Source organism: Aquarana catesbeiana, linkage group LG01, assembly GCF_042186555.1.
Source record: "Aquarana catesbeiana isolate 2022-GZ linkage group LG01, ASM4218655v1, whole genome shotgun sequence".
In the NCBI taxonomy this organism is placed as follows: Eukaryota; Metazoa; Chordata; class Amphibia; order Anura; family Ranidae; genus Aquarana; species Aquarana catesbeiana.
In genome coordinates, this window is record NC_133324.1 from 271,238,525 (window position 1) to 271,263,126 (window position 24,602).

At 42.5% G+C, this 24,602-nt stretch overlaps 1 protein-coding gene across 3 annotated transcripts; it reads right to left on the minus strand.

Moving 5' to 3' along the window:
- Positions 1 to 33: 33 nt before the first annotated feature.
- Positions 34 to 24,432, minus strand: LOC141140944 (serine/threonine-protein phosphatase PGAM5, mitochondrial-like). 3 transcript variants are annotated; one of them, XM_073628511.1, is made up of 6 exons: positions 24,189 to 24,432; positions 22,446 to 22,624; positions 20,576 to 20,701; positions 13,818 to 13,906; positions 13,589 to 13,719; positions 34 to 1,295 (listed from the first exon to the last, which is right to left on the minus strand). In XM_073628511.1, the coding sequence occupies exons 1-6, from the start codon at positions 24,341 to 24,343 to the stop codon at positions 1,145 to 1,147; spliced, it is 831 nt and encodes a 276-aa protein (XP_073484612.1). In that variant the 5' UTR covers positions 24,344 to 24,432; the 3' UTR covers positions 34 to 1,144. The 3 variants fall into 3 exon arrangements, with proteins under 3 accessions (XP_073484612.1, XP_073484604.1, XP_073484621.1); XM_073628503.1 differs by having other exon boundaries at positions 13,589 to 13,722; XM_073628520.1 differs by lacking the exon at positions 24,189 to 24,432 and adding an exon at positions 23,968 to 24,177 and having other exon boundaries at positions 13,589 to 13,722.
- Positions 24,433 to 24,602: the final 170 nt, after the last annotated feature.

Consider the following 24,602-nt stretch of genomic DNA (forward strand, 5'->3'; position numbering starts at 1 on the left):
ATACATTTAGCTTATGAGATAGTAAACACAGCATAACAACTATAACATTTTAATTAAATGCTTTAACTACAGTCATTTAATAACCTGTCAGATGCTTGGGAGCACTTGGTAAAAATTACTACAATACAAAAAAAAATCCTTTCGTCCATTTAATTAAAAAAGAAAAAAAATAGCTGGACACCCTGGTTTTTATGTAATTTTTTTCGTTTTTTTACATTGAGAAGGGGAATTTGGGAAGATTTACTGATATGACTTGAGAGAAAATGGTCATAGACATACATGATATAGGAACTTCTAGACTTGTTCAATAACTCTTGGCAAGCTCACAGATGATGTGCAAAGAGTTGTAACCTCAAACAAGTAAGCACACTGTCCTTCATGATTTGATCAATTATATGCTGGTATAGTTTACTGTACTTTGCTTATCACTACTGTCTTTAGCACGATTTTATTGACCAAAATATTTGATAGGTCAAGCCCAAACTAAAATTTTACAGTTGTCACCGTAACAGGACTAGAGAACAAATCTTCAATGGTGAGAGCTGTTGCACAGACAACAGGCTCTCCATGCACTACTCGGATATATTTAAAAAAAAAAAATGTTTTAACTGATTATACTTTATCCAAAACTTTAAAAAGGGCGTTTGTCATTAGATATTAACAGTAAAACATAATCCCTGAATTTATTTTCTTTAAACCTGAAAAATCCCATCTTGGAGAAAGCATCTGTGATCACTAAATTTTACACATTAATATACATTTATATTGTAAAAAAAAAATAATAATTAGGAATAAAGTCATTATGAACAACACAACAGGTACTGATACTACTTTCCCTTCTGTATTACAGCATATGGCCACCTGTGCTGTACTTCTCTTACAAAACTGAAAGCCCAAAGTGGTCCGCATCCTATCTGCTGTAAGTAGATGTGCTTGATATCCTGAAGATGCAAATAACACCCTCCAAAACAAAACCCATAGTCATTGTTTTTACAACAGTATCCAATCTTGTTAAAAATGTGTGAATCACAGAAGAAGGCACAGAAAGGGTGCGTGCTGGTCACATTAAATGCAGCGTCAGATTATCCAGGTATCTTCAGGGCAGGCAGTGATGGAGCTGCATGGTGCAACAAGCTGTGGACACTCACGTCCGGCTAATTTTCTCAGGTGGCATAAAGCCAGAGTCACCAAGCATCCTCAGACAGACATTACCAGTGGGGCGGATAACCAAGTAGCTGATGCTCCCATTGTTAAGTGACATACGGAGCCAGGCTTCAGGAGGGATCTGCAATGCCCTGTGCAAAAAGACAAATCATGTCAAAAACAGGAACATATTCTTCTTACTTATGAGGATTTATTTTTATGTAAGGTACTTATATAGCGCCGTCAATTTACGCAGCGCTTTACATATACATAGTACATTCACATCAGCCCCTACCCTCAAGGAGCTTACAATCTAAGGTCCCTAATTCACATTCATACATACTAGGGACAATTTAGACAGGATCCAATTAACCTACCAGCATGTCTTTGGGGTGTGGGAGGAAACCGGAGGAAACCCACGCAGGCACAGGGAGAAAATGCAAACTCCAGGCAGGTAGTGTCGTGGTTGAGATTCGAACCAGCGACCCTTCTTACTGCTAGGCGAAAGTGCTACCCACTACAGCACTGTGCCGCCCAAGGGCTGCTGCCCTTTTCTACTCTACACCATGGAGTATACCTATTAAAGTTTTTACTCAAGATTCACTCTTTTTTTCAGGTTTCAATAAGAAAAATGGGTGAATCTTGGGTGAAAACCTTAATAAATAGACCCCTTATATGATCAGGCAGCTCAGCTTGAGCTTAAAGTGATTGTAAAGTCTGTTATTTTTAAAGAAATAAAAAAACATTTTATACTTACCTGCTCTGTGCAGTAGTTTTACACAGAGCAGCCCAGATCCTCCTCTTCTGGGGTCCTTATTCAGACCTTCCATGTCCTCCTCCTGTCAAATGCCCAAACAGCAAGCAGCTTGCTATAGGGGCACCCGAGCTGAGCCACAGCTCCATGTGTCCATTCAGACGTGGAACCACAGTTCAGCCCAACCCCTCTCCTGATTGGCTAACTGACTGACAGCAGCAGGAGCCAATGGCACTGCTGCTGTGTCTCAGCCAATCAGGAGAGAGAGAGTCCCGGACAGCCAAAGCATTCATGCACACGCTGGATAGAGATAGGGCTCAATTACAGTATCTCACAAAAGGGAGTACACCCCTCACATTTTTTGTAAATATTTTATTATATCTTTTCATGTGACAACACTTTGCTACATTGTAAAGTAGTGAGTGTACAGCTTGTATAACAGTGTAAATTTGCTGTCCCCTCAAAATAACTCAAAACACACAGCCATTAATGTCTAAACCGCTGGCAACAAAAGTGGAGTACACCCCTAAGCGAAAATGTCCAAATTGGGCCCAATTAGCCACTTCCCGCCCGGCCTATAGCAGAATGATGGCCGGGCGGTTAGCCTGACTGGACGTCATGATGTCTTTCATGATAACTGCCGGCGCAAGTAGAGGATTGTCATTCAAAGTGCGACAGAGCTGAAAATTGGCCTGGGCAGGAAGGGGCAAAAGTGCCTGGTATTGAAGTGGTTACAGGTATTTTAATCAGGCAGGTGTCTCATTTTTGAAATTTTTGGTGGATAGAAAGACCACTAAATTAGCTAAATTAGATGATGAGATTAAAACTATTAAAGATAAGCTTCATCCCAATAAAGACAGTGAGGAATATAAAGAAAAATCATTGAGTTTACAAAAAATCCTTGAAAAAGAGGACAAAGATCAAAGGATAAAAGAAAAAAAAGAAATATAATAGAGATCTATCAGATTACCATGGGAATGTTGTTTTTGACTGGCAAAAAAAACTTCTTGAGGAGTTAGCCAAACAAAATAGCAACGAGATGGATACTTCTGTTGCCAACCAACCCCAAGATATGAGGGTGGGTCCACCGGGTGTACCAACTTCCGCCCCTTATCTCAGTAAGCGGAGTATGCCCCAGACTAGACCCCCACGAACAGGAGGAAACGGTTACTCCCATTATTCACCATATAGGGGTAATGGGAAAATTAGAGGTGGCCCCTCCTCTCGGGGTCAAATAAGACCAAGTGGTCCACCCAGAATCCAACATCCTCCCAATTATGACCCTAGAGGTTATCAACAAGGTTTTCCTTCTAACAGGGCACCCCCCCATAGAGGTAGGGGAGGAGGGCCCCATTCTAGTCAGCGAGGTGGGGGTTACAATACCGCCTACCCAGAAACCTGGAGAGGCGGATATGATGGGAATTCAGGATATCAATCACCAGGTTATGGCCACTCAGGTTTCGAACCAGAATGGGGTAGCAATATCCCAACATCCAACAGTTTTTTCCCACTTATTGATAGTGAGGGACCTGATGGCAGTTTTCCCCAGGATCTCTCCCAGTCCTATTGTTTTGGTGGGAGGGATGTTTCCACGCCTTCACTCAGGAACCCCAATGGACCAACACCTCGTAATGAGGCATTGGCCCCCCCGGAACAGACAAGTTGGGGTTTTCACAAAACCACTCAGGGTATCAAAAGACAGGGAGAAAGAGGAGAGGAGTCAGAGGGGGGAGGCGGTTACGAACAGCTAAAAAGATCCAAAAGGTAACAGGGAAGGGGATCTTTAACCTCAGTTCTAGAATTTTAACTGACCCTGAAAAAGCCATTTTGGACAAAGGTCTGAAATTTGTCCCGCCTACCAAGCTGGACAAATTCCATACATATATGGATATCCATAGATTTGTAAGAAAATTAAATATCAAACGCTATATGGCTAACAATCCCATTAAAGATAATGTGACGTTGGAGACAGGAATTGTTCACTCAGGGCTCTCCAATGCCTCATTATTCAACCCCCCTGGCACGCTGGCACCCGCACTCAAGGTATTTAGAGACATGTTGTTGAAAGATTTGGACCTTTTGGAGGTCAAGAATGCCAAACTCAATAAAACCTTACAAGAAGGCCTTGATTCCCTCTGTAGAAATAAGGATTTAGTTATAAGACCTGCGGACAAAGGGGGTGGGATTGTGGTTCTTGACCGGCAAGACTACATGACCGAGATGTATAGAATTTTGGAGGACCAGAGTACATATACAATACTTCCCTCTGATCCTAAATTGAAATATGCGAAAGTACTGCAGAAAATTGTTAATAAGGGGTACCGTTTGGGCATTCTTAGTCAAAAAGAAAGCCTATATTTGGTCCCTAGAGCTGCATGTACACCCACAATTTATTATTTGCCGAAAATACATAAGAGTCTGGTCTGCCCCCCGGGACGCCCAATTGTGAGTGGCATTGATTCACTCACGTCCCGGGTGGGCAGATATATAGACTTTTATTTACAACCCCTTGTACAGAGGTTGCCGTCATATATTAAAGACTCTAGGCACGTTATTCGGTTACTTTCTGGCATTGAAGTTAGGGCTGGGATGTGGATGGTTACGGCAGACGTATCATCCTTATATACCATAATCCCACATTTGTTGGGTTTGGAGGCGGTTAAACACTTCCTGGATAGAGATTCTGGCCTTTTGTCAAACCAGGTGGGATTTATAATGGAGTTGCTGGAATATGCAGCCTCCCACAACTACTTCTGGTTTGATAATAACTTTTATAGGCAAAATACGGGAGTAGCTATGGGGGCTAAGTATGCCCCTAGCCTAGCGAACCTCTTCATGGGGAAATGGGAGGAGGATGTCATCTATGCTCGCGAAGTGCCACAGATTATTTTGTGGGCGAGGTACATAGATGACATCCTCCTCCTATGGGATGGCGAGCAGGTGGCCTTGCGGGAATTTATGTCCTTCCTCAATGCTAACCAGAGGGGCATTGCTTTAAATTATGAGATGAGTCAGACTAGTATTAATTTCCTAGATTTAAAAGTTTCTATTAGTGAACATAATATTGTTACATCAACCTTTTTTAAGGAGACCGATAGAAACTCATTTATACCTGTGGACAGTTGTCATCATCGTCCCTGGTTAGAGTCGGTCCCAAAAAGTCAATATCTCCGCCTTAAGAGGAATTGCTCTAGTCAGACTCAATTTATTGAACAGGCGAATGTTCTTACTGATAGATTCTTGGAAAAGGGATACTCTGAGGAATTCTTGAGGACCACCCTTGATAGAGTCAAGGTAGTAAATAGGGATGATTTACTGGCCGAGAGGGAGGTTTGTACTAAGGATGAGTCTTCCTTTGGTGTCCCCTTTCTGACTACATACTCTTTACAGCACAATTCCATTAAGAACCTTATACATAAATACTGGCACGTTGCACGCAGCGACACGATACTGAATAAGGTGTTGCCTGATAAACCACGAGTTATTTTTAGGGGTGTACCTTCATTACGTAATCAGTTGGCCCCAAACATTTTGAATCCACCAATTTCAAAACCTAGTTTCTTCAACCACTTGAAGGGATTTTACCAATGCAAACGGTGTAGGGTCTGTGCATATAGTGCTTGTTCACACAGACGGACCACCACTTTTTTCTCTAATAGTACTAAAAAATCTTATACTATCAAACCATTCATCACTTGTACCACGGAGAGGGTAGTGTACATGTTGCAGTGCCCTTGTGGCCTGCAATATGTGGGCAGGACCAAGCGACCTCTTCAGGTCCGCCTTAATGAACACATTACAAATATTAAAAGCGGCTTTAGGAACCACTCTGTATCAAAACACTACTTACAAGTACATGACAGGGACCCCTCCAACACAATTTTTTTAGGTATAGATAGGTTCAGTTCCCATTGGAGAGGGAGCCACCTAGTTAGGGAAATATCAAAGTTAGAAATGGTTTGGATCCATAGATTAAGAACATATGCACCCTATGGGTTGAATATTGAAACCGATGTCAATGCTTTCATTGACAATTCATGATTTCCTTAGTGGTGCAGTGTTCTATTTATTTGGCTTACATTGCTGTATTTTTACTTGTATATCAAAACATTTTTTTAATTTACATCAAATTTGTTCTTTGGGGTTTGTGAACTCGATCTGAGATATGAGCATGCGGGTGCCTTTTATCCTTCCCCCCTTTTTTCTTGTCACTAAGATTTATAAAATGTGACATTGGTTACGACCCTGTTTTTGACACTTATGTCATATAATACCTGATTTGGAGCATGATGATCTAACAGGTGGAACACTTATCATTATATACATTTATAACACTAAATAATCGTAAAATAAATTTTTAGGGTGAATAAAATATTTTTTGTGTTGATTCCATTCAACATTCACTGTAAACTATATAATATGCATTCATACACTATTTTAGTTTAGAGTTTGATTTGATATACACACAGTACTTTATTTGTTCATGAATATATATATATATATATATATATATATATATATATATATATATATATATATATATATATATATATATATATATATATATATATATATATATATATTTTTTTTTTTTTTTTTTTCACAATATATATATATATTTACTTATATATTATATATTTTTTGGGAAATATTTTCAATAATAGGAGGGAACATACATCACACCATAAAGTTCTTTTTCTGGCTAATACATGTTGATCACATTTCACTTAGTGTATTATTCATTTAATATACTTTTCATGTGTATTTGTATACACAGTTTAATTTGGGATAGAAGCAGGATAGTTTAATGTTACTATATATAATGTAATTATATATATTTTCACACCTAATTTGTACATATAAGGCTGCGATAGACATCAATAGTGCGTTCAAATTGGGGTTATTTTTTCATCTTGAGACTGATGAGTGTAGAGTGTAGCGATACACATCCGCTCAGGACGTCTGGATACTCAGGGAATTTTTTCCCACATCTAATATGGCGCCTGGATGCTCGTTACTCAGAACGAGGCTTGGCTCCCTTTATATTGTGGTGAGTCGCTGCGTTGCCCGTTCCCCATTGACAAAGTCAGATGATGACGAAACGCGTCTGGGAAGGTACGCATTGACGTCACCACGCTTTCGGAGTGAGAGAACGGGCTCCGTTTGTTTGCATGCCGGCCGGCTCTTTTTGTATACACAACTTTGCTAACTTGAATGTAAGTGACTACTTGTTTTCTTTAATAAATATCTGGAGGATTTTATACTATGGCGAGTTCTTTTCTCCTTCTGGGTCATCCGGGTTTCTCGTGTTGAATGCTGATATGTGGACAATCTAAGCGAGCCTGGAGATTTACCCCCCATAGGAACACCGGGAGCGCCAGCAAGCTAAAAGGCCTTGGCTAGGCTAAAGCCACTTGCCCTTTTATGCTTGCCATCTGGTAAGCAGGCTCAACTACTAGGGTGGATTGTCACTACTGTTTAAGAAGTGCACGGTGGTGGTGTTTTCACTTGAAAAGGATTTGGAGAAATCCCCTTTGATGTCATTTATATGGACTTTTAGTAATTTTTAGCGCAGCTTTTTACAGGACTTTAGATTTTGGTGTAATCGCACTATATGCTGCTGCATATTTATTTTATTTAATTTATTTTATCTTCAGGTTAGCGCGGTTTTTCCTATTTACATTGAAGTGGTTAGTGTTACAAGGTCTCAGGTGTGAATGGGGAGCAGGTATGTTAAATTTGGTGTTATTGCTCTCATACTGGTCACTGGAAGTTCAACATGGCACCTCATGGCAAAGAACTCTCTGAGGAGCTGGAAAAAAAAAAAAAATTGTTGCTCTACATAAAGATGGCCTAGAGCTAGGCTAAGAAGAAGATTGCCAAGACTCAGAAACTGAGCTGCAGCACGGTGGCCAAGACCATACAGCAGTTTAACAGGAGAGGTTACACTCAGAACAGGCCTTGCCATGGTCGACCAAAGAAGTTGAGTACACGTGCCCAGCGTCGTATCCAGAGGTTGTCTTTGGGAAATAGACATGAGTGCTTCCAGCATTGCTGCAGAAGTTGAAGGGTTGGGGGGGTCAGCCTGTCAGTGCTCAGACCATACGCCGCACACTACATCAAATTGGTCTGGATGGCTGTCGTCCCAGAAGGAGGAAGCCTATTCTAAAGATGATGCACAAGAAAGCCCACAAACAGTTTGCTGAAAACAAGCGGACTAAGGACATGGATTACTGGAACCATGTCCTGTGGTCTGATGAGACCAAGATAAACTTATTTGGTTCAGATGGTGTCAAGCATGTGTGGCGGCAACCAGGTGAGGCGCACAAAATGTGTGTCTTGCCTACAGTCAAGCATGGTGGTGGGAGTGTCATGGTCTGGGCCTGCATGAGTGCTGTCTGGGGTGCTAAAGTTCACTGAGGGAATCATGAAAGCCAACATGTACTGTGACATACTGAAGCAGAGCATTCCCCTCCCTTTGGAGACTGGGCAGCAGGGTAGTATTCCAACATGATAACGACCTCAAACACACCTCCAAGACAACCACTGCCTTGCTAAAGAAGCTGAAGGTAAAAGGTGATGGAATGGCCAAGCATGTCTCCAGACCTAAACCCTACTGAGCATCTGTGGGGCAGCCTCAAATGGAAGGTGGAGAAGCGCACGGTCTCTAACATCCACCAGCTCTGTGATGTTGTCATAAAGGAGTGGAATAGGACTCCAGTGGCAACCAATGAAGCTCTGGTGAACTCCATGCCCAAAAGGGTAAAGGCAGTGCTGGAAAATAATAATGGCCACACAAAATATTGACACTTTGGACATTTTCACTTAGGGGTGTACTCACTTTTGTTGCCAGCGATTTAGACATTAATGGCTGTGTGTGGAGTTATTTTGAGGGGACAGCAAATTTACAATGTTATACAAGCTGTACACTCACTACTTTACATTGTAGCAAAGTGTCATTTCTCTTTAGTGTTGTCACATGAAAAGATAGAATAAATTTACAAAAATGTTAGGGGTGTAACTCACTTTTGTGAGATACTGTAAGTATTATGGGAGCTGCTGCACACAGAAGGTTTTTTATCTTAATGCATATGCATTAAGATAAAAAACGTTCTGCCTTTACAACCACTTTAAGTCAATACATTTCCCATGATCCTGTGTTTACATAGCTAGTGTTTGACAGTACACTAGGTGGTGAAATTAATTCATACTCCTTTCTGTGAAACTTGAAAGTAATACTTCTTCCTATAATCTATTCTCAGATGTGCAAATATTAACAGGGAGCTAGACAGCTGAAAATATTTAGCTTGCAGAATAACAGATTCAGGTTAGTCTGTTCACAGAATCACAGGTCACTTGAACCCAGAGTGTTTTATAAAAGTGTGTATTCAAACATGGTTAGGGTAATTTAAAAAAAAAAAAAAAAAGCCTCATGCTAGCAGGTTGTGGCATCCTATATGGTCTTCAATTATACATTTCTTAGTCTAGTTAGAGCATACCTTTATTAAAGCACATTTAAACTCAAAAACAAAAAATGTTATATATTGCAGCTTATTAGTTCTTAGCTGTAGTGCTTACATTAGCTCATTTGTCGTCTTATCGACCAGTAGAGGCTGAACTTTACATTAAAGTACAAATTAAACAAAGTTTATCAATCCAATCAGGAATTTTGCCTTGCTTGTAAATTTCATATCTTGTAGTACAGTACAGGACACAGGCAACTTACGCATACATCACTATTTATAAGCTTACATCTTCAGGTGAGCTTTTGAGGACACACCCCCTGAAGCACCTTACCCCACACATGAAGTTTTGTAGTAAGCAATGCAGAGTACCAAGGAAAATTTAGGGAGAGTGGCCTGTGGAATTTACAGGCAAGTCAACATTCCTCTTATCCTAATTGTACAGTACAGGACACAGGCAACTTATTCATGCACCATGGGACGTGCCTAAGCAATAGAAAGGATGGGCAACAACTAGGCAAATGGAACTGTGCCAACAGGCCCCAGAAAACAACAGAGGTAAAGCACCGAAGTTCAGAGTGCCGCTGCAAGAACCTTGCGACCAAATGCTGCATCTGCACAAGACTGGACATCAACATGGTAAAACCTTTAGAAAGTATGAACATAAGACATAGATCGAAATTAATCCAGTTCATCAGGGACCGCCTCATTTCGATCTATGTATGGGCTTGCTGGTTGTACACAAGTTGATCAATTGACTTGTACAGAACCAGTCTGTCAGGTTTTTCTGAACAATCAGTGCCGTAGAATACAATAGCACTGTGGTAGCGATTCACACAATCGAGGTACATTTTTTTTTCAGCCAACCCACTGGTTGAATGAAAAAAAAAAAAAAAAAAAAAAAAAAGATTAATGTATGGCCAGCCTTAGACAACAGAGGTTTGGTGCCTAAAGACACTGGATTTCTCCAACAGATCTGGTAGAGTGGGCACATAATACAGGAAGAGTTTTTTGTTAAAGAGCTAACGCTCTTGTAAGCAAGTTCCTTATCCAAAATGCAATGGTGGATTTTGAAGCAGGGTGCCCCCTGTGAGGTCCTGAGGAAGAAGAAACAGGGAATCCATTTGTCTAATGGAAGCAATAGCTTTAAAGGGAAAACTCTAATGGCAATGGGGCGGGAGAGAGAAATCTACTACCGCTTCCTCCAACACTGCCTTAAAAATCTTCTTCATTCCCCTAATTCTGCATCTTCTAGGACTGGCATATCAGGGTTGGGCTCTGTTTGAGAAGTAGCAGAGGAGCTGAGGCACTTCTGAGTTCTGGGCAAGGATGGCTGTACTAACCTGTTGCTGGCCGTTCAACAAATTTGTGCAGCAGCAAAAGAGAGGGCTTTAACGCCCACACGCCGCATATGTGTCACCCAGTAGCTATTTCCGTACTGACAGTGCGCTTACTGCACATTCCCAGCACAGAGACTGAGCTATCAAAGACAGCTCTTTTTTTTTTTTTTTTTTTTTTTTTATTTAAGGAATGTGGATTATACAGAAATACAATGAATCAAACATGACAAACAGTTTAGTCTGTGGTTAGGCTATTACAATTAATCATCAATTAAGTCGATGTACAATACTGGGATGTTAATCAAGGTTACATAACAATTCAATAATTCAGCAGGATAACTGTTTATAAAAGATTCTGCAATAGACATTGTTTTTTTTTTTTTTTGCATTTCAACCAGGACTGTATAGGAAATTTCCTAACCCTCAAAAAACCTAGCTTTAAGAGATCTGTATAGACCTTTCCGTATGCTCATTAGGGAGGAGGGGGGGGGGCTTGTCCCCCTTGGTCGGATATCAAGCCAGTATGCTTTGGTGGGCTGATCTAGTATACAAGACTTCTTGTGAGTTGTGGCTCACTAACCTGATTTCCCAGGAGTAGTGCCAGTATGTATTCGCAATCCGGGTATATTTTTTAAAATTTTTAGGAAAAGGAAAGTGGGCGACACCCGTGGTGTCAATGAGGGGGAAGGTTATGAAAGGAAAAAAAAAAAAAGGGGGGGGGGGGGAGCAGATGTAGGTAAGAAGGTGAAAAGAGGGGTGGTTATGGAGTTCTGGCAAGGCCGACGACCCAATGCCCTAATTTAACCTTGAATAAGGCATTTAAATGTAGGTCTTATATTTGTCCAAGAAGCGGAACAGGTCCCAGTGTATCCAACGGGTATTGTGTTCCTCCTCTCTTTCCCCTAGTGCAGCTGTAAGAAGCTCCATCTGCTGAATATCGCGAACCCTTGCAAACCACTGTGTCACTGTCAAAGACAGCTCTTGATCCCACACCCCACTAATAATCGTCAACTGGTGGGACTGGCTCCCCATCATGAGACCAATGGGACAGCAATCACAATGGTACCATAATCACTGATGCTTCCCACTAGAACCGTTTAAAAGTATGCCAGATTGGGCAGGACAGGATTAAGGCCATAATCTGTCCAAGGAATTGTGACATAGTTGCAGAAAATTTTGCTTTTGTCAAACAAGCTGCTCGTTGCATGCCTGAAATAGAGCTAGAATCACATGCTGAGACCAGTGTTGTACTGGCATTCGGCAGAGCAAATGTTCGCCTGCTATTTAGAATTGGCTCCCTTTCGCCTGTCTCCACTATAGCTAAAAGTGAGGGTAGTCCCGTGTGTGGTTCTCACAGAGTAGAGTGCAGGAGATCAAGTAAGCCTGTCTAGAAGGAGTGAGCCAGGTGTAAGACCATCCTGCAATGAATCCTCATGACGAAAGGAGGGGAGGAAGGGTCTGAATACCGTATACGGGCTCTAGGGGAAGTGCAACCAGTAATGTGATTGAGATGGAGCTCTGAGTGGCTGAATTCCAGCACCAAGTTTGGAATGTATTTACTTCATAGTGCAAACATTTCAAACATAGCACTGTTTTACACAGTAATGGTCAAAGACACAGGGTGACCCCGTCTTACCTAGCTACAACACTGGACTGTATATAAAGTCCAGGCTTTGCTGGTCTTGGTGGGCATACCCCTGAAGTTGTCTTCAGTGATTGTATGGCACCCTGTGACTAACTCATTGCACCAAGTGCCAAAGGTTAACACCCTATGCAGGATTCAGAGCCTAAAGCAAATATTACAGGCCTCCCCAGAAAAAAAAATGATGAACTCGTGAAGTCAAGAAGGAAAAAAAGAGGTCCATCACCTTCAGGCACTAGCAAAAAAAATGAGGCTCTTACAGATAGGGGTAGGGTTTGAGGGGGGCACCCAAGAGAGGCATGTCATCAAAAGCTTGCCAGTATCAAATCACCTGAAGGTATGAGCCTATAACCCATGCTATATTAAAATGGTTGTAAACCCTTACAATCCACTGTAATGGTCTGTAGAATTCTATGGGAAAGATTTTTAAGAAAGAGTGAAGATATAGATTTTGGCAGCTTAAATCCTAATTTTGTTCAGTCAGCTTCTGGATTTAGAAGCATGTGTAATTCTAAAAGGCTAGAAAGGTGACACCTCTTTTCATTACTGCATGCATCTTTCACTGACCTATAGTCATCATTTGACCTTTCCATTGCCTGTAATCAGCCTCAACACAACCCCTCCAGTAGCTGTGCACTTAAGCCTGTTTAGCTTGCAATGCAGAAGCTTGCACTGTTCTGGAAGATCATACAAGCTAGAAAAAATCCACATTAGGATTGAGCATTTGTAAGAATTTGAATCTCAGTTACTGAGAGTAAATGAAGCCTGAAGTAGCTGCCTCCATATCTAAAAATGCTAGTTGCCCTTGATGGGCAAAGTAAAATGATCTTTTTAAAGCCTTTAGTTTTATTTTTACCATGTAATCCTCGCAGCACCACTGCTATGACAGCTTTTTGAATGTCTTATCAGCGCTGAGCTGAAGCTAGACAGCCTGACACTTCAGTGATCAACGAGAGGTAGGACTGTACTATTATAAAAATATAAGAATACAGTTTGCTATCAGAATGGTAAACTAGTAATTTTAGTAAGGATTAATTTTTATGGCATTCATAAGTGGGCTATAAAATGGTGTTCTTAGGTTTGCCTGGAATCTACTTTAAAAAAAGCCTCATCTTGGGTGTAGAATTAGCTGCTTTTCCTTTTGTTTGAACAACAAGAAGGGTTTATCATCATCTTATTCTAAGACTGAAAAGACAATTTTAAAGTCTACTGGGCACTAATGGGATAAACAGAGGATGAGTCTCACCTGCAGACCATGTACCGGATCACATTTGCATGGCAGACAATAATCTCATAACTGTCCTCTTCTTGCTTAGGGTCAGCTCGGTGAATAAGATTCCTGAATGCAGCCTCAATACGTGCCCCATCTTCATAATACTGCTGGAGATAGTTTTCTGATCAGAAGCCATACAGACTGTAAACCGCTATCTATATACACAACATAGGTTGTTACACGTATAGTAAACTCTTCTGACCTCTACGTCTGGTTTCCAGTGGCACACAGGGGGATCTGGTCGGATAGGAGCTCCTTCGCGAAGCAAATCAGAGCTAGATTTTTTCACACCTGAAGTAAGGGGAAAAAGGTACAACAGAGTAAGATCCATATCAGTGGTTAAGAGAGATGTAAAAGGTTTTTTTTCGCAGATTCATACTTACCTAGGTGGATGCAGCATCGATCCGATGCTGCATCTGTCCCCCGGCAGCTCTGCACTGAGAACCGAGCGATTGAACATCCCTGATCACTCGGTTTTCAGAGCTCCAAGAGCAGAGAGCTGCAGACTTTCAGTCACAGCTCTATGCTCTGCTCCCTCCTCGCTCATTGAAGCGCTGGGCTGTGGAGGGGGTGGCCAGCTCAGGCTCTCAGCAGCTCGCTGAGAGGCTGAGCCGGGTGTCAGTCCAGGGACCTGGCAGATCCAGACTCTATTGTCGCAATGACTGGACTGACATCCATGACGTCAGCAGAGAGCAGACTTCAGCCCGCTCTCTGCTGAAAACGGGTCAAAGGAGTGCAAAACGAACTGCACTCCTGTGATCCACAGGAGAAGCACAGCCAAACAAGCTTGGCTGGACTTCTCCTTTAACTAGGCAATGCACAATTTATGCCTGGGAACAGCAACACAAGGGACAAGTTTAACCACTTTCCTACTGGGCACTTAAACCCCCTCCTGCTCAGACCAATTTACAGCTTTCAGTGCTCTCACACTTTGTATTGTAATTACTCAGTCATGCAATACTGTACCCAAATTAATTTTTTGTCCTTTTTTTCCTACAAATAGAGCTTTCTTTTGGTGGTATTTGATCACCTCTGGGTTTTTATTTTGTGTGCTATAAATGAAAAAAGACCAAAAATTAAAAAAAAAAAAAAAAAAAAACACAACGTATTTTTCTTTGTTTCTGTGATAAAATTTTGCAAATTATTAATTTTTCTTTATAAATGTTGACCACAATTTATACTGCTACATATCTTTGGTAAAAATAACCCAAATTAGTGGATATTATTTGGTCTGTGTAAAAGTTAGAAAGTCTACAAGCTATGGCACAAATCATAAAAAAAAAAAAAAAAAAAATGATCACACACACCTGATGTACTGGTGGCCCATCTCATTTCTTGCGACCCCAACAAGCCAGGAAAGTACAAATACCCCCCAAATGACCCCTTTTTTGAAAGAAGACATTCCAAAGTATTTAGCAAGATGCATGGTGAGGTTTTTGATGTTGTCATTTTTTCCCACAATTCTTTGCAAAATTAGTATTTTTTATATTTCTTTCCACAAAATTGTCATTGTAATGGGTTATTTCTCTCACATGACATGTGTATACCACAAATGACACCCCGAAATACATTCTGCTACTCCTCCAGAGTATGGCAATACTTTTCACAGCCTAGCCACATAGAGAGGCCCAACATACAGGGAGCACCATCAGGTGTTCTAGGAGCATAAATTACACATCTAACTTTTGACTACCTATTACACTTTTGAAGGCCCTGGAGCACCAGGACAATGGAAATGCCCACAAAATGACCCCATTTTGGAAAGCTAACACCCCAACATATAATCTATGAGGCATAATGAGTCTTTTGAACGGTTCATTTTTTTTCCAAGAAGTTTTTGGAAAATGTGGGAAAAAAATGAAAACGCATTTTTTTTTTTTTTTTTACAAAATTTGTCCATTTATAAGATATTTCCAAAGCATGGCATGTGCATATCAAAAATGACTCCCCAAAATACATTCTGCTACTCCTCCTGAGTATGGCGATACCACATGTGTGAGACTTTTACACAGCCTAGCCACATACAGAGGCCCAAGATGAAGGAACACAGTCAGGCATTCTAGGAGCATAAATTACACATCTCATTTCTCATCCACCTATTACACGTTTGAAGGCCCTGGAGCACCAGGACAATGGCCACATACAGAGGCCCAACATGCAAGGAACACAGTCAGGTGTTCTAGGGACACATAGCATGCACATACCAAGAATTACACCCCAAAATACATTCTGCTGAGCAAAGGGTAAACAAAAGATTACCTGTGGTTTTAGTAGCGTAGTTGTCCACAGGAGGATAGCACTGGTCCAGGCAGCAGGCAGGGACTTGGTCACCAAAAGTGAACACAATTGTCCAGGCAACAGGCAGGAATACTGTCCATAGTCAGTAAAGGGCATCAGGCAGGGATACTGTCCATATATAGTCCAGGGTCAGTGCAGGCAGAGATTGTCAGCAGTGCCAAAATATTGGTCCTGGTAGTAGGCAGGAACATGGTCCATGTGGTGCGGTCAGTTCATACGACAGGCAGAGGCATGATAGCAGAAGTCCTGCAGGCAGAAGTAGGGCCTCGTTCAGGACAGAATGGAAAGAGGGGTAGAGGCTTCTCCCACCCAAATCTCTTTGAAGCCTCCGAGTCTCCAGACCCTAATCTAGGAATGAGAAAACAAAAAAAAAAAAGTTTTCTTCATCCAGAAAAAACATTTCTGGAGCCCCTCACATATGCGAGACCCCTGTGTTATGAATCCCACTAGTCCAGTAGTAGGGTACTGGATCAGTCCAAGAGGCATGGTCACACAGCCCAGGGTCAGTTCCAGATCAGGCCGAGGTATGTACCGAATTGGTAGACAGAAGCATAGTCGAATAACAAGCCAGGGTCAGTTCCAGATCAGTCAGAGGTATGTACAGAATCGGTAGGCAGAAAAGTGGTTGAATAACAAGCCAGGGTCAGTTACAGAGCAAGCAGAGGCATAAGGGGTGTGAAAATAAATGGCATGAAGTGAGGGTTATGGTTACCATACTTCACTAATAATTTACTGAAGAATGGTAACGGCGGAAACATACAACTATGCAGAGGCCTGGTTCTGAAGGACATTGGGAACAATAATAAATGGTGTCTCTTCTCACTCCTCCTTTGGTGCATACCCGGCATTCTGACGTTTTTGGCCTGTTGGTCTGGGAGGGATTTTATCGGGAAAGTGGCGTTCGGAGAGTGGGCTAATCACATTAGATCAAATGTTTTCTGGTGGGCCGTTCGGGAATATAGGGGCAGTAGTGATTTCCTCCTGGTAGCCAAGGAAGGGTTTGGGGCTTTCAGTGGAGTTACGATAGATTATATAGGTGTTGTATATGGCCAAATTAAACAAATTAATACTTTTTATACCACTGGTATGTTCGTCTTGTGGCTAAGTAGGGTTCAAGCATTTGGTCGTTGAAGTCGACACCCCGCATGAACATATTGTATTCATGGATACATGTTGGCTTTTGGATTCGGCCATTCCTCCTGGTGATCTCCACAAAGGATGTGGATAGAAGACAACATGTAGACATCCCTTCTGATCCTCCACTTCACAGCCAGAATTTCCTCATTCCATAAACTCACCGTCTCCACTCTTAATTTCTGATTGAGGAGCCTTTGAGGAAAGCCCTTCCGGTTCTTCCTTACGGTGCCACATGCTGGAGTGTTCTTCCTGTGAAGGTTGCGGAACAGGGGCAAACTAGCATAAAAGTTGTCCACATACAAATAGCCTTTCTCCAGGAGTGGGTTTATGAGTTCCCAAACGACTTTCCCACTGGTTCCTATGTAGTCTGGGCAATTAGGGGGATGCAGCTGGGTGTCCTTCCCTTCGTATACCATGAAAGCATATGTATACCCTGTTGCTCGGTCGCACAATTTATACAGCTTCACCCCATAGCGGGCCCTTTTGGTGGGAATAAATCGTTTTATGCCCAGCCTGCCAGTAAATTTGACAAGGGACTCATCCACGCATATGTGTTGGTCTGGGGTAAACAACTTGGGGAAGATTTCAGAAAAATAATTTAGTAGTGGCCGAATTTTATAGAGCTTATCATAATTTGGGTCATTTCTGGGAGGGCACTGGATATTATCATTATAGTATAGGAATCTCATAATCATGACAGATCTGGTTCTTGGCATTACCGAGGAAAAGATGGGCATGTGGTGGATGGGGAGGGATGACCAATATGAACGCAATTCATTTTTTTGGTTAGTCCCATACAGAATGTGAAGCCCAAAAAAATCTTAAACTCCTCCACTGTTAGGGCCCTCCACTCGTAGGGAAGGGCATAATAGGACGTTGGGTTACTTGTTATGAATTGTTGGGCATATAGGTTGCACTGGGCCACAATTGATGCAAGCATGTCCTCAGTAAAAATAAGGTGGAAAAAATCTATGGTGAAAAATGTTGTGTGTCCACCTGGACGGGTAGTGAAAGGGGGAACCTTAGCTTCTCCTGAATGAGGAGGAAGCCACAAGGGGTTCTGAAGGGAATAGGGAAGGCTGGCATGGGACTGGTACTTGGCCTTTCTTGCTAGTACTGCGGTGCTGGTGGATGGCTCTGCGGTGCTGGTCGATGGAACTGCCTCCTCACCAGAACGCCTTCGTCTGGCGGGCGGGCTCTCATCCTGCTCTGAGGCTGTCAGTGTTCCACTGCTTAGGACAGGCTCGTAGTCCACGTCAGGCTTAGAATCTGAATTTGAGGAATCCGAAGCGGAGAGGTCCCCGTTGCTCTCGTCGGCTGCAAGAATATTGTACGCCTCCTCAGCTGTAAATGATTTTCTAGCCATTGTTGGTGGGCACTGGTGACACTGATGACAGAAGGCACCGATTACACGTGACACTGATGACAGAAGGCACCGATTACACGTGACACTGATTACACGTGACACTGATGAAAGCTGACACATGACACTGATGTGGCAGGTGACACATGGCACTGTGACACTAACAGTGATGAGGGCTGTGACAACCAATGGCACTGATGTGGCACCGATTTACTGTATTTTTACTGTACTATGAAAATGGTTATCACTCAGATTTTCAGCTGCGAAGCTCTCCCTCCTCACACGCGGTCTCTGTGTGAGGAAGGAGAGCTGGCACTGAGAGATGATCTCATATGTTTACATTTGAGATCATCTCCCATTGGACATTTCGATCGAGTGGTAAATGGCCGCTGTGATTGGCCATTTACCACGATCTGTGTTTGGCTGTGTCCATGGGACACGGTCAACACAGATTTTCCCTGATGCGTGCCCTCAGCGGCGCATGGGGAATAGGGAAACAGGAGGACGTCCATGGTCGCCCTCCCGGCAATTAAGCCCCGCGCTGTAGTTGTCTGTTGGCTATAGCGCGGGCAGGGAGTGGTTAAAAGAATGATGGAAAAAAGTGGAAGAATGGCAACTATTTATCTAAAATAGATTTCACAATCAGATTGTAATGTGAATAACCAGCTTAAGGGCATGTGCTAACAGGCTTTTGTTAGTATCAAGCAGGTTTTGAATTCCCTTACATATCTATGGGAATGCAAAACCCATTTGAGGAAGGTCAGGAGGAGGTCAACTGCAGGTCAGTTGCATTTGTCATCAATTTTAAATGATCTCAGAGGCATATTAAAGAGAAATTGCAATCTGCTCACATGATTTGTAATAAAAACATCTTTGCCATTCTGAAGCTTCCCTCCAACCACTTTGCATATTTTATATATACTGTGATTCTGTACTTGCCAAATATGCTGCATAAATCTTCCTCCACTGAGTCTTGCTGCAGACATTTTAACTGTGGGCAGCTGAAGCTGCTGCCTGTTCACTTCCTGGATTTACACAGAGGCACACCTCCAGCTCTGCAGCTCTCATTGCCCCCCCCCCCCCCCCTCCTGGCAAACTCTCATAAGAATGAGAGCTGTGCATGCTGTCATAAGCCTAGGCTAATGACCAGACAAGAAACAGAGAGGCCCCTTTCACACGGACGGACCGTCTATCCGTTTTTCTTCCATCCGTCGACGGACGACAATGCATTCCTATGGGCAAACGGATGACCATCCGTTACCATCAGTTAACCTCCGCTTCCGTTTTTATCCGTTTTTTTTAACGTACAAAGCTACGTCCAGATCCGTCAAAACGGATATTAACTGACGTTAACTGACAATGTCCGTCAACGTCCGATCAGTTAAGATCCGTTTTGAAGAAATTATTCAAAGTTCATACTTTGACAAATAAAAAAACAAAGTGAAAAAACTTTATTTTAAAAGGGTTATGCAGAATAATAAAACTAAAACTGTTTTGAACATATCATGTGCTTTTGTGTCTTTTTATGCTATCAAAACACAATGAAATACCCAAATTAATGAATTAATAAATTTAAATTTGCACTGCATTATATATATATATACTGCCATGAAACTTCTCCTGATGGAGATAGAAAGTAGTCAGCAAATTGTTCACGCATGGCAATGTAGGATGGGTGGAGCAAGGCTTTCTGGGTAATTTCCTTAAATGCAAAGAAACTGCTGTAAATGGATGAAAACGGATACAAAAACGGATGAAAAAACGGATGTAAACGTATACCTTAACGGATGAAAACGGATATTAACGGAACAGAAGACGGATGAAAACGGAGATTAACGGAACGGATGACGGATGAAGACGGATGAAGCAACAGATAAGAACTGATACGTTTTTAACGTGGCTAAACTGATGGTGCCTGTGTGAAAGGGGCCTAAGTGGGCTGTATAAGGTATTTACTGGCAGAAAAAAAATGTTTTACTATCCAAAGTTAAAACAACAAGGGCAGAAGATTTAATAGATGGAAAGTTGAAAAAATTACTGAAGGTCCGCTTTAATCTGATGGCAGAGACACAAGCCCAAATCCCATCAACACAGGCCTTAAAGAATATCTGACTGCTCCCACTGGAGCGAGTATGGGCAGGGTTACTGTAAAACAACCTTACCTGGAAAAAATTTGCTTATTATTTCAGTTGTCTCTTTAGCTCTGGTCATAGATGAATGTACAATATGAGTGTATTTCAATCCTAGACTTTCCAGACGCCGCCCAGTTAGCTCTGCTTGCTCACGACCTTCAAAACAAATAACAAATTTTAATTTGTTAAAAGTTAATTCACTTTATAGCTAAATCCGGCCATAGAAGGTTCCTGCTGAACTGGCTGAGATTCAAACCATATATGGGCAGCAACTTGGGTACACAACCAGCCTGCCAGATTTTACAATGGCTCAGCGGGAGGCATTCCCCTGTCAGTGTTGATGGGGGAATCAAAATGTGGTTGCAGGATATAAATTTGCTCCATCTATGGCCGGTCTAAGGGTTACAATCTTTGTTTCATTTTTACACAAAGCAAAGCATAACAGTTGTAATGCAATTGAAACCAGGCAGATAAAATATCAAGCATTCCATGAAAGGAATATCAGCTTTTGCATCCTTCTGAAAAAGCATACATTAAAGTGGTTATAAAGTCAAAAGGTTTTTTATAGCATTCTATAGATAAAAAAAAAAAAAAAAAAAAAACTTCTAGTAGCTGTTCTTCCATCCCCCCTCCCTAAATACTTACATTCATCTAGCACTGTGCCCATCTGCAGGTCTTCTCTCCCCTCTCCCACAAGCTTGGCTGTAAGTTGCGGGAGCCATTCGACCTTGCTGCCGTTAGTCAAATCCTGTGAGGAAGGAGCAGGGGGCGGGGCAGAGCCATGCTGTGTGTGTCTATGGATGCACACAGCCTGGCTTGGGAGCGAGACCACACATGTGCCAACATAGGATGCAGCTTCCTATGGAGACAGAGCTGAGAGCGCTGATTGGGGGCGCCAGAAGGTCAGGGTAACAGCCACCCGATCACTTTTACAGTCGGCGGAACAGGGTCCTACCCTTCTGGTCACATCAGATACACTGTGAAAACTGAAAGGAACAGAGGTTCCTTCCCCTCTTCTGTGACATCAGAAACTGGAAGCAATCAGGATTGTGTCATCTCCAGTTTCAGTTTGTTTACAAGCTATTACTAGCTTGTAAAGCAGCTGATCAAACCAATCTCGTTTTGATCGGCTGCTTTGAAGGGCAGATCTAATAGGATCTAATAGACCCCAGATCTCTCCATAAAGAGGACCTGTCACAGGCAATGCTTTCAAAGCGGATGTTGTTCACTCCTTATGATAGAAATAAAGTTCAATTAAAATAATTAATAGGTGCAGTGTCAACAAAGTTTGTTTCTTTTACTTGCCCCTGTCCCCCGTGCTAATACGCAAATGTGAACCTACACGAAGGTGCCATATACATACGTAAAACAGTGATCGCACCGCGCGCGAGGTATTGTGTCAAGAGTCAGAGCAATAATTCTAGCACAGGACCTCCTGTGTAACTCTAAACTGGTAACTTGTAAAGGCTTTTAAAGTGTTGCCTATGGAGATTTTTAGGTACCGTAGTTTGTCGCTGTTCAATGGGTGTGCACAATTTTAAAGTGGGACATGTTAGGTATCTATTTACTTGGCGTAATATCATCTTTTATATTTTACCAAAAAATGGATATTATATTGTGTTTGTGTGCACCAAAATTCAGTAAGGGTATTTCTTCCTAAGAATTTGCATTTGATAAATTGCTGAGCAAATATTGTGCAACATAAAAAATTGTGATACCTACCATTTTATTCTCCAGGGACTTTGTTTTTAGAAAATATATATCGTTTGGGGGTCCTAAGTAATTTTCTAACAAAACAAATGCTGATTTTTACATGTTTGTGAGAAATGTCTGAATTGGTCAGGGCAGCAAATGGTTAACATGATCTGGACATCAACAATAAATGTTTTAGGATACCCACCAAGTGATGTGAGAACTCTTTCCTCATCCGTCTTTCCATCGAGTCTATACTGTGAATGTCGTATAAGAAAGATGTGCCTAGTGGCTTTAGCTTTGTGCTTAGTCAGTTTTGCATTCAACTCTTCCTCTCCTGTTTCTCCATTGATCTTCTGTAGGTTCACCATTGACATTGGTTCCCGACTACAAGACAAAATAAGCATCCAAAGATTACTATACATACTTCAACAAAAGTTATTGCAACCCTTTTCCTTTCTAATGTTTATGTTAAAGGAGAAATATAGCCAAAGCTCGTTTGGCTGTACTTCTCCTATTGCATGTTACAAGATTGCAATTCGTTTCGCACTTCTTTGACCCGTTTTCAGCAGAGAGCAGGCTGAGTTCCGCTCTCTGTTGATGTCACGGATATCAGTCCAGGCACAATAAAGTCTGGTTCTGCCAGGTGCCTGGACTGACACCCGGCTCAGGATCTCAGCGAGCCACTGAGAGCCTGAGACGGCCGCTCCCCGCCCCTCCACAGCTCAGCGCTCCAGTAAGCTAGGAGGGGGCAGAGTAGACAGCTGTGACTGACAGTCTGCAGCTCTCTGCTCACGGAGCGGAGCACTGAAAACCAAGTGATCGGTGGTGTTCAATCGCTCAGTTCTCACTGTAGAGGCGCCAGGGGACAGATGCTGCATCCACCTAGGTAAGTGTGCATCAGGAAAAAAAAAAATTCCTTTACTCCTCTTTTAACCACCCATCTTGTAAACAACTCGTTTGTTCTTTATCACTCTACACAAACGGTGCTTTAGTCTGTTTACTGAGACAGTTATTACTACGACCGCTGACACCAATGCTGGCAGTTATCAGCGCGCCCGCTGACACCAATGCTGGCGGTTATCCGCACGTCCGCTGACACCAATGCTGGCAGTAATCAGCGCGTCCGCTGACACCAATGCTGGCAGTAATCAGCACGTCCGCTGACACCAACGCTGGTGGTAATTTACTGTGCCTGCTGACACCAATGACAAAGGTTAATATTGCTTCTGCTAACACCAATAAGGATGAGCTCAGGCGTGTTCGCAACCTGCACGTACAGAGCCCGCCAGGAAGCCGACACTGCGCTAATCGCAGGCAGTGAGACATTTCCCAATCCGCGGCTGCAGAGATCGGGAAATGTCTCACTGCCTGCGATTAACGCTGTGCAGTGCCGACTTCCTGGCGGGCTCTGTACGTGCAGGTTGCGAACACGCCTGAGCTCATCCTTAAACGCTAATGATGGAGGTTATTATTGTTTCTGCTGACACCAATGATAGAGGTTATTACTGCTTCTGCTGACACCAGTGCTGGGGGTTATTAGATCAGTTACTGACATCAATGCTGGAGGTTTGGATTGCAGCCACTGGCAACACTGACAGGGCAGGGCTTATTTTACTCCCACTTGTTTCAAATTGCAATATGCTGCAAAAACAAAAAAATGCAGCAGGATCAAAATTTTCAGGCGCTGAAGTGCGTTACAGGCTATTCACGTTGAACGGGCAGCCTACCTTGGCACAATGCACTTCAGATGAAAATGCATTACTAAAGCGGACATCCAGAAGCATCAGGGGCTGAACATGAGGCCCTCATTTTTAGACCGTTTACCAATAGTCTGTGTCTGCTTTCTAAGGCAAGGAAAAGACGAATACAGCCGCAATATCAAGACTAGGAAAATCTGCAGCTCACGCTCCAACATCCAGCAACACGCATGCGCAAAACGAAGCCTCACCGGTCCCAATTGCGGTCCCATTTCCCCGTTGTTACCGGCGGTGTCAGACTATCGGATTCGGATGTTCCTCCGTTTTTACCGACAGCCACAGCGGCCAGAAGCGCTGCGGTAGCAGCAGCTGATCCTCCGACTAGCAGAGCTCTGCGGAAAAACATCGTGAGGACACAGAGCGAGGATCACACAATACAGGAACGCCGTGCTCTCCCGGCCCCGCCCACCTCCTGTACAGCCGGCACAGATGCATTGTGGGAAGTGTAGTCTGTGTGGAAGATGAGAATGCAGAGCGGTGGTTATCCTTTGGTGAGGTGTAAGAAGCAAATAACAACACATCTTATTCAGACTGCCAGAGTCTGCAGCCTTTCTGCTGTTGTTGACTGGAAAGCTGCGGCTGAAGACGGAGCCTGGGGATGTGTC

What these genes read in the sequence shown, in the direction of transcription:
- LOC141140944 (XM_073628503.1), bottom strand. Translation starts at nt 24,343, where the DNA reads ATGTTTTTCCGCAGAGCTCTGCTAGTCGGAGGATCAGCTGCTGCTACC. An exon ending in TGGGACCGCAATTGGGACCG is followed by an intron (nt 22,625 to 24,188) that starts GTGAGGCTTCGT and finishes TTTGTCTTGTAG; the next exon opens with TCGGGAACCAATGTCAATGG. An exon ending in AAGAGTTCTCACATCACTTG is followed by an intron (nt 20,702 to 22,445) that starts GTGGGTATCCTA and finishes TTTGTTTTGAAG; the next exon opens with GTCGTGAGCAAGCAGAGCTA.